Here is a 21,082-nt window from a genome sequence, read left to right on the forward strand (position 1 = left end):
ATGTCAGCACGCATTGAGAACAACAATGGAAACAACACTGGGTGGGATACATCCACCACAATGTTGATTAGAATTATTGGAAGAACCCCTGGAGACCACAAACATTTTCTCATGGACCATCAGTAGTCCATGGATCACTGATTGGCAACTATTGACTTAGAGGACATTTTGAAATGTTTATTGGTTAAATGCCCACATTCTCATCACAGGTCCTCACACAGATTTGCAGCATTAAGGAAGTGCCTGTTAGAATAGGAAGTATACTGGTCAGAGTTGTCAAGTGACCATTGCACTTGCAATCTTCAATTATATTCAGAATCATAACATAGAGGCAAGGGATACTCAGAACATAGGTTGGGGGCACCACATCCAATCAACCATAGACCAAAAACAAAAATACCAAGAAACGGACTCTTAAGGTGCTCCATTCCTTGGTATTTTTTGTTTTTGCTCTGTAATTATATTCAGACATTGGCAACCAGCTGTAAAAGGAAAGTGGAGGAATAGAATAGGAGAGTGCAAAATTTGGTGCAGCTCTACATAGAAACCAACCAGCTTCCAGTTTTTTTGTTAAAGCTTAATTGAACAATCTGAGGTTAAAAGCTGACTGGCTACAATGCACAGCTGCACCAGATTTTGCGCTCTCCAGTTTTAGTAAATCAACCCCAATAACTAATTCGATAACTTTAAATGGGCTTAAAAATATATTTCACAATTATTTTGAACATAATTGTACTGTATTGTGAACAATTCATATTATGTAAAAAAAAATATATAAATAAAAATGAATTAGTATATTACGGTATATATATATTGGATCATAATTGGTACATTTTGGTTTGACTGTTGTCCTACTAATGTAGCAATATTTTTTGTTTTTTGGGTTGTTGAAAGAAGTGGAGGTTTAGATTTGGTGATCCTTGAGCTGATCTTTATTACAGTTTTTCCGTTTCTAATTGTGTGTAAATTTCACAAGTACCCATACCTGGTGTCTTAGAAACTTAGTATACTTTGGCCTAATATTTATGTTGGCCAACCCAATAGTAGTTTTTTAGGCAATAAAAAAAAAGAACAGGTATAATGGTGATATGTTCTAAAATAGGTATTTTGTCCAAATACTGTAAGATTTTTAATACAAATGAATAACATGTCTAACCAACATTATCATTTATAATTATTATGTTTAATAATATAAAATGTTTGACCCGTAGTGTATAGCTTTGTGGATTATTGGTTGGTGACCTTTAAATAAAGCTTGCCCAAGTACAAAAAACAAAAAATGTGTTTTATTCATAACTTTGTGTTCAGAGATACAAATTTATCTCATCTTCTGACCATGTAAATGATCGACCATTCTTTAATTGAATTCTGTGTATATTTATATTTTCTCAAAGAATATAAATTCTGTGAAATACAGAATAGGTCATTAAGTAAAATAAAAAATAAAATTTTCTCTTTTTAATCTACCAATACCATGGCATTTCATGCCAAGCTTTTTCTGAAAGGTTTCAACTCTAGATGAATTAGGAATAATAAAACGGTAGACCCAATTCAAGGCTTCAATACCAAATAAAAAGCCAATATAGATTTTCTTTTCATTCCTTGGAAGTTTCAATACATGAAAAATATAACTTGGGTAAAACCAAGTGTAACCAACTCATCTTGAGGAATACACAGGATTTCAATATTTTAGATCACAATAGAATTTTTAATAAATAAATTTCTTTGTTTTTTTATTATTTTTTTTTTCTTTTTTGTAAAGACACTTTTATTGGAAACAGTAGATTTAGCCCAGTCATTTTACGTTCCTTTTTTTTTTATATAAATGGTCTGTTTTTGCTTTTATTCTCCCATGTTGCAGAATTTTAGATCTGCGTCTCCTGTACATTGTCCTTAGAGTTTGCGCGAATCAATAAAGGTTCATGCACTGAGCTGTGTATTGAATTTATTGTGTTCACGGTTGTCGTGTGATTAAAAGGGGACTTATAAGAGTTATAATGGTTTAAATGCTCATGTTCTATTGCGGGCATGGGTAAGTGGCTCTCAATGGGCGTGTCAGCTGTGAGTTCATCATCCACATTAATAATCTCAACAGTCCGTGTAGGAGCATGATGGTTCTTCCGATGGTGCTGTTTCCTCATCTTATAGAAAATTACCAACATAACAGCTGCCATAAGGGTGATGGCCACAAAACAGCCAATGATAATTTTGGTGGTCTTCATAACTTCGTCTATCCCTGGCATTCCACCATTTGCATCCGTAACCGGGATGGTGAAGGGTTTCTCAGTGGATCTTGTGCTCTGCGACATTAGAGAGGTGGTTGCATTTGTTGTTTCCCAGTCAATGACTGGTGTAGGACCCACATGATGTTCTGTGGTTCTGGCCTCGTCCTGAGATGGTTCCATAGTCTCTACAGTGACAGTGGAAAAGTAGGTATAGCCATTATCAATCGCAGTCACATTCAGTGTCGCCGAGGCAGTGGTGTTCCCTGCGGAGTTACTGACGATACATGTGTACAATCCTGTATCTCGCATCGTTACAGATGTAAAGTTTAGTGTGCCATCATTGAGCACAGAAATTCGCACTTTGTAAGCCCCGTGAGTCATTATGGATCCATTTGGTGTAATCCAGCTAACATAAGTCAATGATGTTGATGCCCGACATTTGAGTTCAGCAGCCATTCCTTCTGTAACATTCAGATCAGTGGGAGGCTCCAAAATCACTGGGGCATAGCATGTAAAATAGTTCTGGTCCAACTCAGCAATATGAGTACCTTTTAAACTGGGAGGCGTGCTACAACGAGCACAGCATGTGCTGCCTGTAGTGACTATTTCCTTTAACCACCAACTAAGCCAAAGAATGTCGCAATTACAGTTCCAAGGGTTGTGGTGCAACTGAATCCTTTGCAAATTATGTAGAGGTGTAAAAAGGTCATGAGGCAGCGTAGTTAGATTATTATGTGCCAAATTAAGCTCCACAAGTGACTGAAGGTCATCAAAGGCATTCCTCTCAATTACCTGAATTTGGGAATGCATGATCCACAGTTTTTGTAAATTGGTTAATCCTTGAAATGACCCTGGCCTCAGAACTGAAAGATGGTTCCCAGAAAGGTCTAGTTCATCTAGCTTTACAAGAGGAGTAAGATTGGGGATTTCTCTTAGGTTGCACATCCCAAGGTTCAGATATCTAAGGTTTGAAAGCCCTTCAAAAGCTCCTTCTGAAATATAGGACAATCTTTTCATCTCCCCCAAATCCAGTCTGCGCAGAGAAGGGATGCGATTAAAAGCATAAGAAGGAATGCTTTCAATGGGGTTGTTCCTCAGCCAAAGCTCCTTTAGTTTTGACAAATATTCAAAAGCTCCATTTGGAATGGTAGTCAGACGATTGTCAAACAGCTCCAAAGTGTTCAGGTTCGCCAAGCCGTTGAAGGCCCCGATTTCAATTGTCCTAATGTGATTCCTACTCAACTGTAAAACTTCTAAGTGTCGCAAATGCTTAAAACTGTCCACTTTGATTATTTGGATCTGGTTTTCGTGGAGGTTAAGTTGCCTCGTGTTGGTGGAGATACCATCCGGGACTTCTCGCAGGTTCCGTCTGGTGCAAATGACTTTGCTAAACTGGTTACTGCAGGAACATACAGAAGGGCAGGTCTGAGCCCTAACCAACCCGGCCACCACGAGAAGTTGAAGAGCCAACAGCACAATAAAAAGGGGGTCAAATAAGGCCCTGTTGAACCTAGGACCTATCATCATCTGCTGTGGATGTAATGTCATCTTGTTCAACATTCATACTTTGTTTGTGTTTGGTCCTTCAGCAGTTCCAATATTCTGCAAAACATTAAATAAAAGAAACACTGTTAGTCAACTAATCAAAAATGTATGGATCACAATTAGCTCAGCAACCAAATGATTTTGAGTATATAAGTACCGGTATATCTAAACCCAAGAACGGAAATGTAATATAGTGCAGCTTACTAGTCCTTAAATGTCAATAACATTATGATAACTGTATTGCTTATATCTTTACATGTGTGTATGATCTAATGACTGTGATACTTTTATATAGATATCCTCCTGAAGAAGCGGGCCTTTTCCCGCGAAACTAGTCGAGGAAATTTATTGTGCACTCTCTACGGTTGAATGTTCCCTATGGAGAACCCGTCAGGAATACCTCAACTGTGATGTGCATATTATTGTACTCCTTCAAGTGATATTTCAGTGTTGTTTTGTTTTATATCTTTATTAAACATTATATTGATTTTAAATTTTATTAGTGTTTTTCCATTACCAAGTACCGGTATAGTCCAATTTATTATATGGCCGAATGGAACTACATATGGGGTTGGTGTGAGCGACTACCCGGTATTCCCATTTAAGCCCTCTTTTCTTTAACTACAAATTCTGGATGATGGTACATTATACAATACTTATAAAGATTTAGACCAGAGGCGATACTCAAAATATGTGATTTAGTCCTTAAATGTGGAGGCTGCATTTGTTTTCTTTTTCAGGCTAAGTATATTTACTTCAAGTACAAATAAAATCATGTCGATCCTTATCCCTGAAATATTTTGTCCCTGTAAATTTTCTATGCACTGAACTAAAATCAAACACAGGGTTATCTGCCTTCCCAGATATATTCTGTGAGCTACAAAACAACACCCTTCTATGTAATAGAGATAAAGAGTGAGATATAGATAGACCAAATCAGGACAGCAACCTAGGGTGAAAATTCTGCTCCCCCATAGATACAGTACAGTAAGTGATCATTGTCAACCTAGGACCTAAGTGATCTACTGGCAGGTCTACTATGTGAGAATAAGAAAATTCTGAAAAAGAAAAAAAAGAAAAAAGTATTCAGCCATTAATATTGATGGTAAGCCTTAAAGCAGAACTTTAGGCAAAACTTTTATTTTTATTTTGGATAGTGTAAGGGTAGGATATAAAACCTGTCAGTTTATTTTTTGCCCTCTGTGTCCCATTGGGGGGATCTACCTTTTCTATCTTAAAGCTAATAAGGATGTGAGAGATAATCCCAGTAAATTAAGGGAATTTTTTGGGGACCCCCAGGTCACCAGGACTAGTGTCCCTATTGGAACATTTCCCCTCTATTGCTTTTTTGGGGTTGTGGTTGAACTAGATGGACTTGGTGTCTTTTTTTCAACCTGACTATGTAACCAAAAAATTGGGTTTTTCTTTATTTTCACTTTCGATGATAACAGTAAACGAGTAAAGGACAAGTAGAGAGAGTGAATCTCCCTAATGGGGACACAGACAGCAATAAAAAACGAATACGCGTTCTAATCCATATTCACTCTGTCAAAAACTAAAAAAAAGTTTTGCCTTTAGTTATACTTTAATATATACATTTTTGTATGAATTCTTTAAATTCATCCTTGGTTAGTTCACCCTGAGACAAACACACTTTCCATGTCTATTAGCAGAATTATTATTTTTGCTCAGAAAGGTACTGATATGGCAGTAACATTGTTATTGGCGTAGTTCCCTGAACACAGAGACATCATCATTCATGACAATTGGGAGCCTTAAGACATTTTATCTGTGCACATTGAGAATTGTAATCGTCTCTGAAAACCTCTACAAGCAGGGGAACAGACAGACTAATCTACTGTGTTGTTTGTCTTAAAGTCAAGTTGTCATGAGCCTAAGTAGGGTAAACTAATAATATAAACACCTAGCTCTTTTTCCAGGCACAAACCTACTCTTCTTTTCAAAATGTGGTCCGTAGGCTGAAATTTGCCTGTAGCTGGATTAAGCAAGTGATGACTTTAAGAGATAGCCAAGGGTTGGGCTTCAATTTTGAACAGCCAAGGTGCCTACAGACACATGTCCAACAAGCCTGGAGTTTTTGGAAATTTCCTATATTAATTCAATGCTATGGCCATATAACCATGATGGCTGCATTTTAAACTTAAGAAAATGAATTTACTAATATGTATAGATAGCTATCATGCTTAGACATAAATTAATACACAGACTTAGGTTACGATCTGAAAACAGGTTTGTACAAAGTCTTCTAAGCTTCTCCATAGCCACCAGTCAGAATGATAATTGAAGATCAAACATTGAAATCAAGTTGGCTATTGACTTGACAGAACCAAAGTCATTCATAGAGGCCAGCATATGTACACCTACAGAATCAGTCCAAGTTCAGTGTAGACTGACTGTTTGTTAGAGGTGCTATGAGGTTTCTTCAGGGGTGCCTTGGCAAAACGCTAAAAATCGCCCCAAAATTGTATATAAGCTGGTGGGTGTATGAAACTTGCCTTTTAGTTAAACAAAGCCACAGGTTTTCATTGTACACCATGCTACCATGCTTAGACATTAATTAATACACAGACTTAGGTTACAATCTGAAAACCGGTTTGTACTAAGTCTTCTAAGCTTCTCCATAGCCACCAGTCAGAATGATAATTGGAGATTAAACATTGAAATCAAGTTGGCTATTGACTTGACAGAACCAAAGTCATTCATAGAGGCCAGCATATGTACGCCTACAGAATTAGTCCAAGTTCAGTGTAGACTGACTGTTAGAGGTGCTTTGAGGTTTCTTCAGGGGTGCCTTTGCAAAATGCTAAAAATCGCCCCAAAATTGTATATAAGCTGGTGGGTGTATGAAACCTGTCTTTTAGTTAAACAAGCCACAGGTTTTCATTGTACACCACATTAGAACCTTCTAGCTGCCAACTGCCTAATGACCAATGACATCTTTGACTGATAAGGAGGATGCCAGTTGCCTGCATGTCATCCTTGTTTGATTTACCCCTTGCCTCGCTCCATCAGCTTTGGGGAGGAACACTGATGTATAGCATGGTATGGACAGATGCAATAATGTGCCCCAAATAAAACTGATAACAGATACATACTCCCAATTTTAACTCAAAAAAAGCTGAGATACATTCTACAGGGGTGGGCAGGAGTATATTTCTCAAAAGTGATTATAACATAAGTTCCTGGAATTTCAAACAAGGTCTCTGACCTGCTAAAGATTCATAAAATGGCTGCCTTTAAGCTAAACTTGGCAAAACACTATGGGGCTACCAAAAAGACCCAATGCATTAAACATATATGAGGCCTAATGTAAGGAGACATGCAGATACATCTCAACATGATGTCTACAAGGTGAGCTTGTTAAAAACGCATCTTTGCGACTAAAGGCTGGTCATACAATGGTCATTTCCTTTTTTTTTTTTGATTCCCTCATCCACCAAAGTGAAATGTTATTTTATTCTGACAGTGGGGGTGCCTATGCTGTCAGAATACACTGAGGAGTGTTTATTTGCTGCAGCATTCATCAAATGAATCAACAGAAGTCATTAGACCGATTTCTCTGGAATGGAGGCATCCATAGATAGATCAAAATTTGGCCAGTCAGTCTATGGCCAGCTTTACTCAGTTATAAGTATGTAGTGAGTATATGGATCATATTTGCAACGACTGGCAGGGTTTTCTGTCTACATTTAAAAGAAAAGAAACTTAGTGCTGCATAACTTTTTTTGTTCCAATATGCAAGTTTACAGACTTTGTGCCACTGCTCCTTCTGTGGCAGCTCCGGGACTACCGCTAAACATCTATACTAGTAAATATCCTTCCTGTAATATCACCTTCAACCTACAAATTGCAAGTGAATAGAACGTTTTTAATTGGTTGTGACCCCCCCACCCCAAAAAAAAGAGCTCCTGTTCCCGTATAGAAGATTACACAGTAAGGTGCTTCTCTAATCTGCCCCTTTCTAAGCTGTAAAAAACCTGGCTGATCCTGCCTGTTCCAATGTCCCCCTCTGTGTGCTGACCATGGTAATCATGGCTGCTGATCCCTGATTACCATGGTCAGTTTACATGCCTCCGTCATCGCGTTTTTTCTCCTCTCTCCTCCTCCCCCACTCTCCTTGCCTGTCAGGTCATGTGTGTGTCTCTTCCCCTCTCCGCCCCTCCCCCCTTCACTATTAGTAGCTGGCAGTAAAAGTAAAGAACAATTATGGACAGTTACTCTGTAAGGCCGCGTACACACGCGGGGACTGTTCGCCCAACTTTGTCCGCTGAACAGTGTTTCGGCAAACAGTCCGCTCGTGTGTGGGCTTTCAGCAGACAGTTTCAGCGAACAGTCCGCTGAACAAGGTTTTTCGGAAATTCCGAAAAACTGTCCGCTGAAACTTTGTTTCAGCGAACAGTCCCCTCGTGTGTAGGCTTGTTCGTCAAACTAAGTTCCGCGCATGCTCAGAAAGGATTTACACGCCGAATGTTATAATGCAGTGTATAGGACGTCGTATTTTTCGTCCCGTCGTACGTGCCGTTCACGTCATCGCGCACGGTTTCAGCAAACTGTTCGTTCGTCGTGTGTGGCCATGTCCGTCCATGCTAATTTTGAGCGGACTGTTTGCCGAAACTGTTTGACGGACAAAGTTGGGCGAACAGTCCCCGCGTGTGTACGCGGCCTTATAGTAATCTCTCCAGCACTGTGTAATTTTTTTTTTTAAACAATGCTTGTAAATACCTTATCTTCGATTGCTTCTGGCCGGTCACATGACCTCCAGGTGCTCTCCTCCCCCATCTAAGGGCTACAGCAGGAGAGGCTGAGGGGCCAGCACAGCGGTCACGTGACCTTCCCGGCTGATGTCAGAGGGAGATCTCGGCCCCTCCCGCTGTAGCCAATAGATCGGAGGAATAGAGCAGCCGGAGGTCACTGGACTGGCCAGAAGCGATCGAAGATAAGGTATTTAGAGGCATTCTTTAACAAAAAAAACATTTACACAGTGTAGGAAAGAAGAATAGAAAATTGAATCTTGAGCTCCAAACACTTTAAAAACCAAGATGGTTAAAAAATATAAAATATGTCTGATAGGGACTGAAAACTGCTCCCTTTTCTATCTGTCTGTCTATATCTATCTATCTATCTATCTATGTGTATGTATATATATATATATATATATATATATATATATGTATATGCACTATATATACAGTATATCACAAAAGAGAGTACACCCCTCATATTTTTGTAAATATTTTATTATATTTTTTCATGTGAAGAAATTACATTTTGCTACAATGTACAGTAGTGAGTGTACAGCTTGTATAACAGTGTAAATTTTCTGTCCCCTCAAAATAACTCAACACACAGCCATTAATGTCTAAACTGCTGGCAACAAAAGTGAGTACATGCCTAAGTGAAAATGTCCAAATTGGGTCCAAAGTGTCAATATTTTGTGTGGTCACCATTATTTTCCAGCACTGCCTTAACCCTCTTGGGCATGGAGTTCACCAGAGCTTCACAGGTTGCCACTGGAGTCCTCTTCCCCTCCTCCATGAGGACATCACGGAGATGGTGGATGTTAGAGACCTTGTGCTCCTCCACCTTCCATTTGAAGATGCTCCACAGGTGCTCAAAAGGTTCTCGATTTTGAGACATGCTTGACCAGTCCATCAACTTTACCCTTCTTTATCAAGGCAGAGGTTTTCTTGGAGGTGTGTTTGGGGTCATTATCATCTTGGGCCAGTCTATGAAGGGAGGGGATCATGCTCTGCTTCAGTATAAGTTATTTTGAGGGGACAGCAAATTTGCACTGTTATACAAGCTGTACACTCACTACTTTACATTGTAGCAAAGTGTAATTTCCTCAGTGTTGTCACATGAAAAGATAGAATAAAATATTTACAAAAAATCAAAAAATGTGAGGGGTGTAATCACGTTTGTGAGATGCTGTATATAGATTATTTATATATATATATATATATATTGTAATGTTCGGGGGACCAGGTAGATCGCAGGACACAGGCTTTTCACACAACAAAGGGTTTATTAAACTTAAATAGCTTTACAGCAGCCAAAAAACAAAAGGAAAAGGTTTGTAGTCTCACCGACTTGCAAAGTCCAGTATAGCTGTCTTTATCAAAACAGAGCTTGATCTTGATGGCAGGTAGCTTCCCCTGCCAGGAGCCTTCCAAACAGGACACTGCTGTCCACTTCAGTTGCTGCAACCCAAAATAAACACCATCCACCCTCCACCATGTCTTCTCCACTCCTCCACACCCATCTACCACTTCCTGTCTTGTTTTTAACCACTTTCAGACCGGACCATTTTGCTGGTAAATGACCAGAGGTCTTTTTACAATTTGGCACTGCGCTGCTTTAACTGGTAATTGCGCGGTCATGCAATGTTGTACCCAAACAAAATTTGCGTCCTTTTCTTCCCACAAATAGAGCTTTCTTTTGATGGTATTTGATTGCCTCTGCGATTTTTATTTTTTGCGATATAAACGTAAAAAGACCGAAAATTTTGAAAAAAAATTATATTTTCTACTTTTTGTTATTAGAAAAATCCAATAAACTCAATTTTAGTCATACATTTAGGCCAAAATGTATTCAGCCACATGTCTTTGGTAAAAAAAAAGTCAATAATTGTATATTTATTGGTTTGCGCAAAAGTTGTCACATCTACAAACTAAGGTACGTTTTCTGGAATTTACGCAGCTTTTAGTTTACGACTGCCTATCTAATTTCTTGAGGTGCTAAAATGGCAGGGCAGTACAAAACCCCCCCAAATGACCCCATTTTGGAAAGTAGACCCCCTAAGGAAATTGATAAGAGGCATGTTGAGCCCATTGAATATTTTATTTTTTTGCCTCAAGCGATTGAATAATGACAAAAAAAATTTTTTTTTTTTTTTTTTACACAAAGTTGTCACTAAATGATATATTGCTCACACATGCTATGGGCATATGTGAAATGACACCCCAAAATAAATTCTGCTGCTTCTCCTGAGTACGGGGATACCACATATGTGGGACTTTTTGGGAGCCTAGCCGCGTACGGGGCCCCGAAATCCAAGCACCGCCTTCAGGCTTTCTAAGGGCGTAAATTTTTGATTTCACTTCTCACTACCTATTACAGTTTTGAAGTCCATAAAATGCCTAGATGGCACAAAACCCCCACAAATGACCCCATTTTAGAAAGTAGACACCCCAAGCTATTTGCTGAGAGGCATTTTGAGTCCATGGAATATTTTATATTTTGCCACAAGTTGCGGGAAAATTACAAACTTTAATTTTTTTTTTTTTTTTCACAAAGTTGTCACTAAATGATATATTGCTCACACATGCTATGGGCATATGTGAAATGACACCCCAAAATAAATTCTGCTGCTTCTCCTGAGTACGGGGATACCACATATGTGGGACTTTTTGGGAGCCTAGCCGCGTACGGGGCCCCGAAAACCAAGAACCGCCTTCAGGTTTTCTAAGGGCGTAAATATTTGACTTCACTCCTCACTACCTATTACAGTTTTGAAGGCCATAAAATGCCAAGATGGCACAAAACCCCCACAAATGACCCCATTTTAGAAAGTAGACACCCCAAGCTATTTGCTGAGAGGCATGTTGAGTCCATGGAATATTTTATATTTTGCCACAAGTTGCGGGAAAATTACAAACTTTTTTTTTTTTTTTTTCACAAAGTTGTCACTAAATGATATATTGCTCACGCATGCCATGGGCATATGTGAAATGACACCCCAAAATAAATTCTGCTGCTTCTCCTGAGTACGGGGATACCACATATGTGGGACTTTTTGGGAGCCTAGCCGCGTACGGGGCCCCGAAAACCAAGAACCGCCTTCAGGTTTTCTAAGGGCGTAAATATTTGACTTCACTCCTCACTACCTATTACAGTTTTGAAGGCCATAAAATGCCAAGATGGCACAAAACCCCCACAAATGACCCCATTTTAGAAAGTAGACACCCCAAGCTATTTGCTGAGAGGCATCTTGAGTCCATGGAATATTTTATATTTTGCCACAAGTTGCGGGAAAATTACAAACTTTTTTTTTTTTTTTTTTCACAAAGTTGTCACTAAATGATATATTGCTCACGCATGCCATGGGCATATAAGAAATGACACCCCAAAATAAATTCTGCTGCTTCTCCTGAGTACCGGGATACCACATATGTGGGACTTTTTGGGAGCCTAGCCGCGTACGGGGCCCCGAAATCCAAGCACCGCCTTCAAGCTTTCTAAGGGCGTTACAGTTTTGAAGGCCATAAAATGCAAAGATGGCACAAACCCCCCAAATGACCCCATTTTGGAAAGTAGACACCCCTAAATTTAGGGGTACACTAGTGAGACTAGGTAATAAATGGCGGGTGCCCTGAAACTATAAAAAAATAACTAACCAACCAGCGTCACCTGTAACAGTTATATGGTGATCACTGGTGAACGGGTTAACTAGGGGGCAATCAGGGGGCTTTATGCGGTAGTATATGGGGGTCCCTGGCGCTATAAAAAGCTGCGGCGAACCTAAATACCTACCTGCCTAACTAGCGTCACCTGTGACACTAATACAGCGATCAGAAAAACTATCGCTTATTAGGCTGGGTTCACACTGGAGCGATGCGGGAACGCCACGAATCCGCGGCGGGTTCCCGCATCACATGCCTCCCGGCGGCAGTTCACACTGCCCTATGCGAACTGCTGGGAGTGTCAGTGAAATGTTAATGACACCCCCAGATCAGTTCGCATATCGCAGTGCGATCTGCAAACTCGGATCGCATGGTGTGAACACCCATGCGATCCGATTCTGCTGCGGACCAAAAAAAGGGTCCCGTGCGAGTTTGCGGCGGGTGCGGCGGGTGCGACACGAATTCAGCCATACTATCTGTATGGCTGAACTCGAATCGCACAGAGATCGGATGTGATTTGCACTGCAGTGCGGTGCGAATCACATTCGTTCTCATAAACCGCTGCAATGTGAACCCAGCCTTAGTGACACTGGCGACGGGGGGTGATCACGGGGTTAAACCTTTATTGGGGGGGTTAGGGGGGTACCTTAGAACTAAAGGGGGCTAACCCTAACTGCCCTAACAGTTATTACAGTCACAAATGACACCCGCCGGGTGATCAGGGGGTTAAACCTTTATTAGGTAATAAATGGCGGGTGCCCTGAAACTATAAAAAAATAACTAACCAACCAGCGTCACCTGTAACAGTTATATGGTGATCACTGGTGAAAGGGTTAACTAGGGGGCAATCAGGGGGCTTTATGCGGTAGTATATGGGGGTCCCTGGCGCTATAAAAAGTTGCGGCGAACCTAAATACCTACCTGCCTAACTAGCGTCACCTGTGACACTAATACAGCGATCAGAAAAATGATCGCTTATTAGGCTGGGTTCACACTGGAGCGATGCGGGAACGCCACGAATCCGCGGCGGGTTCCCGCATCGCATGCCTCCCGGCGGCAGTTCACACTGCCCTATGCGAACTGCTGGGAGTGTCAGTGAAATGTTAATGACACCCCCAGATCAGTTCGCACACCAGTACGATCTGCAAACTCGGATCGCATGGTGTGAACACCCATGCGATCTGATTCTGCTGCGGGCCAAAAAAAGGGTCCCGTGCGAATTTGCGGCGGGTGCGGCGGGTGCGATGCGAATTCAGCCATACTATCTGTATGGCTGAACTCAAATCGCACAGAGATCGGATGTGATTTGCACTGCAGTGCGGTGCGAATCACATTCGTTCTCATAAACCGCTGCAATGTGAACCCAGCCTTAGTGACACTGGCGACGGGGGGTGATCACGGGGTTAAACCTTTATTGGGGGGGTTAGGGGGGTACATTAGAACTAAAGGGGGGCTAACCCTAACTACCCTAACAGTTATTACAGTCACAAATTACACCAATGCAAAAAAAAAAAAATGACATTGGTGTCACTGTGACTGGGGGGCAGGGGTCATTGGGGGGGTGATCGGGGGGGTGTGAGTGTGCCTGGCATGTTCTACTTTGTAGTGTCGTGTTGGTGCAACTCACCGATCCTCTCTCCTCGGTGTCGGAACGAAAAATACCGACACGGAGGAGAGATTACATCACTTCCTCTCCTGTGTTTACATTACAGGAGAGGAAGTGATGTCACGGAGCATTTTCATTCGTCGGGAACGATCGCGAGGGGGTGGCCATGAATGAATGGCCGTCCCCTCGTCCGGGATCGCTCCCGAACGAATACCGACCGCCGCAGGCAAGGACGTACATGTAAGCCCTTATGCCTGCCCGTGCCATTCTGTCGACGTACATCGTCGTGCAGCGGTCGGGAAGTGGTTAAAGACACTTCCTTAACAGGTGGGTTAATCAATTTTATTCCCTTAAAGAGACCACAAACCAAATAGAGGGGAAATATATATATACCCAGCCACGGCGTCCTGTACAATATATATATATATACAGTGCCTTGCCAAAGTATTCAACCTTTTGCCACATTTCAGGCTTCAAACATGCACTGAAAGTAAAGGGGCCGAATAATTTTGCACACCCCACTTTTCATTTTTTTATTAGTTAAAAAAGTTTCAAAAATCAAATAGATTTCGTTCCACTTCACAATTGTGTCCCACTTGTTGGTGATTCTTCACAAAAAATAAAAATTTTATATCTTTATGTTTGAAGCCTGAAATGTGGCAAAAGGTTGAAAAGTTCAAGGGGGCCGAATACTTTTGCAAGGCACTGTATATATATATATATATATATATATATATATATATATATATATATATATATATATATATATATATATATACACACACACACACACACACACACACAATATTTTCCTTTGTTTTCCTTTCTTTTTTTTTCTTTTTTTTCCTCGATATTTGTCAGTGGCTATTGTTTAATTCAGTATAATTGTATGTTGGTAAGATATCACCCCGCACAATATTTTTGTTATGCTAAGTGCCCCCTTTCTTCATTTTTTTTCCAAATGGTGTTCTAGAATCTTTTACTGCTGATTCATCTGTGCTTCCCTATAACCCACAGCCCTGGGTTCATTTCCAATCTCAAGCTCTCTGCAAACTCCCTGTGCTGCAAAGATTAATGAAATTTTCTATGAATCAGGCATCAGTGAAGTCCAATGCCGGCTTGTAGCACACTCATAACCCAGAGCACGGGAATGCATAATGCATAGATTTGTGCTATAACAAAAAAAAAAATGTGTATCAGCAAAGACTGAGCAATGTTAAGCAATATGTAGTTTCATTTTTACAGTTAAAAAAAGCCTTGTTACCAAAAAAATCTATTATTCAGATCAGAGCTTGTGTTTTTAAGTGCGGCGTCAAAGCTGTGCAGTACATTTGCACTGCAAAATGAATTGCTTGAGATAAAAATGATTTGATGGAAGATGTGATTTTCTCTATATTATACATTGTGTCTATATGTGTACATATACAGGTGATATATTTTAACGTAGAACCACAATTATTAGAGCTGTCATTGCAGATTAGGCTGAGATTAGGGTGGTGGAGCTTTGGATTCCAAGCTCGCCAGGGGTTTTCGATCAGAGGAGATGATTAAGGTATTATGAATGCTTTGATTTCCTAGGAGAGCCTTGTTGGGGCCCCCGGGATAGCCAACTTGTGTAGAGTGCCAAAAATATCAGTCTAGTTATAATTCTTTATTTGTCACCATAAATGAGTCCTTAAAGGAAAAGTACAGCTAAAGCTTGTTTGGCTGGACTTCTCTAATGGATCACGGGAGTGAATTTCGTTTTTGCACTCCTGTGACCCATTTTCAGCAGACAGCGGGCTGAAGCCAGTTCTGGCACAGCAAAGATCACCACCCTATGGTCAGGATTAGGGGTGCAACGGATCGTCACCGATCCGTGATTCGAACGGGCCACCCCGTTTGGATTGGCACATGCCGTGATCTGCGAAGCGCTCCACAGTCTCAGGCTTAGGAAAGGCCGCGGCTTCGGCCTAGTTCTAAAGCGGCGGCCATCTTGGTATATCCGTCAGCGTTTACAATGTGATCGCTCCGTCAAATAACAGAGCGATCACTTGTAAACAAGCCGGCGTCATGATGACGCTGGTTCCTCTCTCCCCTCTGTGTACAGATCTGTACAGTGGAGGGGAGAGAATGGATGGCAGCAGCGCTGTGGGCTGCATCTGTAGAGCCCACAGCACTGCTCTGTGACAAGTGCATTCACAGCCATCCCTCCATATTCTTCCAATACTCTGCAATACCCTGCCATTGCCAATATCATGCAATACCCTGCCAATACTCTGCCATACCCTGCCAATACTCTGCCATACCCTGCCATTACCCTGCCAATACCCTGCTAATACTCTGCCAATACTCTGCCATACCATGCCAATACTCTGTCATACCCTGCCAATACTCTGCCAATACTCTAGCCATACCCAGCCATACCCTGCAATACTCGGTAATACCCAGCCATACTCAGCGATACCCAGCCTTACCCAGCCATGCCCAGCCAGTATTACAGTGGGGGAGATGTATATAACAGTGGGGGAGATGTATATTACAGTGGGGACTATATGAAGGTGGAATTTTCACAGGTTTTTCCAAATTCAATCATTATTTGCTGATCCAAAAAATGATCCGATCCGTGACCCGAAAACCAACATCCCCCCCCCGCTGGTGCCGCTCGAACATACTGTAGAAGGGACTCGGATGGTCTCCGCCAGCTACGAAACTGCGTATGTGCAGTTCCGGGCAGAGCGTCACAGCCATACTGTTTACTGGCAACCTTTACCTGTCATTGTAATTTACTGGAAGGAGAAAACTGCCCATTTTTTACTGGCTTTCAGTAAATATACTGACAGTTGCCAACAGTGATGACATGTCAGTAAAATGTAAAATCCCATCTCGGGTACTTCCATATATTTGCATAAGCCCTATATTTTACCAGATATTACTTCTCAGCGTATAACACACACCCCAAGTTTAGGAGAGAAGTTTAGGGAAAAAAAACTTTTAACTTTTAATATTAAATGCCCATCAATGCAGCCTTATCAGTGTCCATCTGCCACCTTCCCCATTGTCCATCTGCAGCCTTGCCCAAAATTGCAGCATGATTGGCTTTTTAATTTAGCACCGCCGAGATACACAGATGTCGTGCGTATTTGGCTCCTCTCAACTCGTCCCCGCTGCCTCTGAGGGCAAGAGGAGCACCTCTGACATAGACAGAGCTGAGCCAAGTGTACTGTGTATTCAGCTACTTGGCTCCGCTCGCAGTCACGCCCCGTCCCACCCCTTGACTCAGCTGATATGATGGACACAACACTGTTCCAATGGTGGGAGGCAGGACTGGGTGTGACTGCGAGTGGAGCCGAGGCTACCCGAGTACACAGTACACTCAGCTCGGTTAATGTCGGCGGCACTCCTCTTGCCCTCACAGACAGCGGGGATCGGTGTATAACACGCACCCACAATTTTCCCCTGATTTTAAGGGTAAAATGGTGCGTGTTATACGCCGATAAATACGATAAGTAGCAAAAGTTGAAAATCTTTATCTCCTTCACTCTAGGACCCCATACACATTATTAGATTTTTGTCTTCAGATTTACCAAAACCATATAATATGAGGTCAAACCTTAAGCGTTTCAATTTGTATGCAACCAGGCAGGCCTTTGCACTTCATGGTTTTGGTAAATCTGAAGAAAAAAATATGCAGAAACTCTAACAGTGTGTATGGGGCTTAAGTCTAGGTACACAGTGGTGCAATCACAGGCATTGCATGTGATGCGCACCGCGTTCCTGTGCACATCACATGCGATCTCTGTGCGGTGCGACTTCAGCCATTCAGCCATACACCAAAATGGTGCAGGACTCTTTTTTTTCCCCACCCATATCGCATCACATGGGTCTTCACACCCATGCAATGCGATTCTGGCAATCAAACTGAGTTTTGCAAAGTTTCTGGATGTCGGCAGCACCCAGGAGTCAATCCAAAGACTGGCTTTAAATCGTGGGCTTCCTACAAAGGTAAGTGCCCTACAGTATTTGTAGCTGCTAACTTTTACCCAGGCTGGACATCCTCTTTAATCTCAGACCACTCTTACATGCTGCTGTTTCCCAAAAAGTCTGCACATAGCTGAATGACATATTATACAGGTACCCTCTGCCATAGAAATTACATTTTGGCCCAGGTTCTTTCTAAGAATCTTATTGGCTACAACAGTAACACTACTTAGGTGGTAACAATGAAGGAAAGCCCTTCTATTCTATAAAGCAAACATCAGAGCAGAACAAAAAAAAAAAAACTGGCATCAAAGTTTGTTCAAATCCTTACAATGAATGCAAAGGTGATTGTGCAAAAGTGACTGGAGTTTTGTACAAAGAAAAAGATGTTTCTTTGAAGAAAAAGAAAAAAAGAAAAGGGTGTCTTTCTTTTGTGTATTTTTTATAAATAAAAGGCAAATTTGCACCTTTTCCAAAAAATAAACTTAAAAGGAAAAAAAAAACATGCAAAGGGCCCTTTCAAAAAAAATAAAAATAAAATCAGGTTCCCCTTATGCTTGTGTTCAAACGGTTCTCCTCCTAGGAAATTGCTCCCCGGAGTGCAAGCTCAGGGTGATCATTAAGGCTTTCTAATTAAAATTAAAGCCACACTTTGCATAAATTATTGATTAAAGAGTAATTCCCTTAAAAATTCCCGCAGCTGGCACGAGGGATCTGTTTAGATAGCAGGTAACTCTTAAAGGAATAAGCAGTCTATTTGGAGATATTGACAGTTTCCAAATAATTTTTCTCTCCTCGGACATATATTACTGTTTGCAGGTAATCAATTGTATTTGTGAATTTGAATTTATTAGTAGCAGTAGAATCTATCCTATGGATTATCTGCCACAATTGAAAAGGAGCTATTAAAGAAAAAACATATCCAGAATAAAAATCTCCAATACATTTATATAACTTGTCTATCCGGAAATGCTCTCGTCCTAATTCTTTTTTTCTTGTAAAGAAACATACTTTCAATTTTATTATTCAGTTTTTATAAAATTCAATATTTTGATTGGTGTCGAAAGAGCATTTTTGGCTGGACTGGGAAGGGCTTCCAGTTGATAGTTTATTGTTGAATAAGAAAAAGATTGAAATGCTTTTACATTTTTTGATCATTGAAAATTCAGTTTGAAAAGTGCCAGGACTTTGCTCCTAATAATGAATGCTTTATTTAAATTGAAGGAAACATTTTCGTAAATTGTATGGATGGTTTAAGAATGTTTTTAGTGATAGCATTTTCTATATTTCAATCCAAACAGGGTCCTTATAATCTTGCAGGTAATGATACAATCCATAACAGATTCCAACAACAAAAAAAAAATCACTGGATATTTAGTTCTTTTACTGTGTTACAGTACTCACTCATTTCCAAGTGCCCCCAAAAAAGGGTCTTTGTGGGTTGGGTTGGACTCCAGCTGGACTATAGGCAGCTGATAAAAAATCTTTTTTGGTAGCTCAACAAGCATTCACCAGCAAAATTGCCTTTGCATGTTGGGTTGGACTCCAGTCAACTGCTAAAAATTCCTTTTTGTGGTATCTCAGGAAAACTACTCCCCTAGAAATTGCCTTTGAAGGTTGGGTTGGACTCTAGCCAGCTGATAAAAATAAAAATTTTTGGTAGCTCAAGAAAATCACCCCCTAAAAAATGTCTTTGTAGGTTGGGTTGGACTCTAGTTGGACCACAGTCAGCTGATAAAAAATCTTTTTTGGTAGCTCAACAAGCATTCACCAGCAAAATTGCCTTTTTATGTTGGGTTGGACTCCAGTCAACTGATAAAAATCCCTTTTTTTGGTATCTCAGGAAAACCACTCCCTAAAAATTGCCTTTGAAGGTTGGGTTGGACTCTAGTCAGCTGATAAAAATAACATTTTTTGGTAGCTCAGGAAAATCACCCCCTAGAAAATGCCTTTCTAGGTTGGGTTGGACTCCAGTTGGACTACAGTCAGCTGATAAAAAACATTTTTTGGTAGCTCAACAAACATTCACCAGCAAAATTGCCTTTCTATGTTGGGTTTGGACTCCAGTCAACTGCTAAAAATCCCTTTTTTGGTACCCCCCCTTAAAATAAGTCTTTTGTAGGTTGGGTTGGACTCCAGTCAGTTGATAAAAATCTATTTTTTTGGTAGCTCAGATAAAAATCAATTTTTTTCGTAACCCAGCTTAAAAAAAATTCTCCAGCAGAATTGCCTTTGTATGTTGGGTTGGACTCCAGTCAGCTTGAAAACTTTTTTTCCCTGCCAGTGACAGAGATGCTGTACCTACCTTCTCCTGTTGATACATTTTGCCCCCTACTGAGGCTTTATCATAGAGCAGATGAAACAGGGAAGAAACTAATATTTTTGCATTGGAGAAATTACCATTTAACTCCCAAAGTGATATACTTTAACAAAATGGTCCAAATATCCAACCTTCACAAACCTGACACAAGAACAAACAGACAGCTCCAGCACTCAGAGGACTTCTACAAAGTCTCAATGTGCGGACAATAACAGTCAATTATGGATCTTCAACTGGAATCCTCTGCCAATGCAGCCCTCCTCAGATAGCTGGAATCTTAAGGGTAACTGTAGTAAGAAGAACACAGGAGGGTACAAATGCCTCCGAAGTGCCATTCTGAGGAAGGGGGCGGGGCTTTCCGATGCAGCAGTGCATCGGGTCAGGTCACATTACACTAGTACTGAATTAGGATTTGGTGTGGTAAAACGCTTCATCTCAAAATATCACCCAATCCGTCCTTTCCTCCCAAGACCTCCAGTAACTTTGTCTCCTCCTTTTATTCTTGCCTCCAGGACTTCTCCAGAGCCTCTACCATTCTCTGGAACTCCATAACCCCAATCTGTCTGGCTATTTCTTACTCTGTCCACCTTTAGAAAATCCCAGAAAACCCATCTCTTCAAGAAAGACCAGCCAGCCTTGACCCAAAACTGAGCTTTAACCATCAACTCATCCCCACATACTTTTTATCTTTTGTATCACATGACTGTCCTGTGCTTTCATCTAAAAACTGAACTTTTACTTTTGGCTCATCCCTCACAGTTATTACCTTTTGTACCACTTGTCCCTCCCTATTAGATTACAAGCTCACATGAGAAGCTAACCCTTAGCCTACTGGGGGATATTGTTTGGACACGCTGGATGACTTGCTGTACTTTTGATTAGGTGCCCAGTCTTCTTTGGAAGTCTTTTCGGCAGTACAGCACCATTACCTGACTGATGTAAATAATAGGAGAGTAAACTGTTTTGGAACATCTCATAATATGGGGCTTTGTGATTGTGTCCC

The 21,082-nt window shown here is 40.9% G+C and overlaps 1 protein-coding gene across 6 annotated transcripts in view; it reads right to left on the reverse strand.

The window, feature by feature from the left end:
- Positions 1-1,264: 1,264 nt before the first annotated feature.
- LRRC4C (leucine rich repeat containing 4C) overlaps positions 1,265-21,082 on the reverse strand; it is a 1,242,711-nt gene continuing 1,222,893 nt past the window's right edge. For all 6 annotated transcript variants that reach the window (XM_077463200.1, XM_077463207.1, XM_077463214.1 and 3 more), the window contains one exon: positions 1,265-3,827. In XM_077463200.1, the coding sequence (XP_077319326.1) occupies positions 1,866-3,785 (1,920 nt within the window). In that variant the 5' untranslated portion in view covers positions 3,786-3,827 and the 3' untranslated portion in view covers positions 1,265-1,865. The remainder of the gene's footprint in view (positions 3,828-21,082) is intronic.

This window comes from Lithobates pipiens, unplaced genomic scaffold (assembly GCF_037356315.1).
Source record: "Lithobates pipiens isolate NorthernLeopardFrog02 unplaced genomic scaffold, aLitPip1_a1.2 Scaffold_10, whole genome shotgun sequence".
Classification (NCBI taxonomy): domain Eukaryota; kingdom Metazoa; phylum Chordata; class Amphibia; order Anura; family Ranidae; genus Lithobates; species Lithobates pipiens.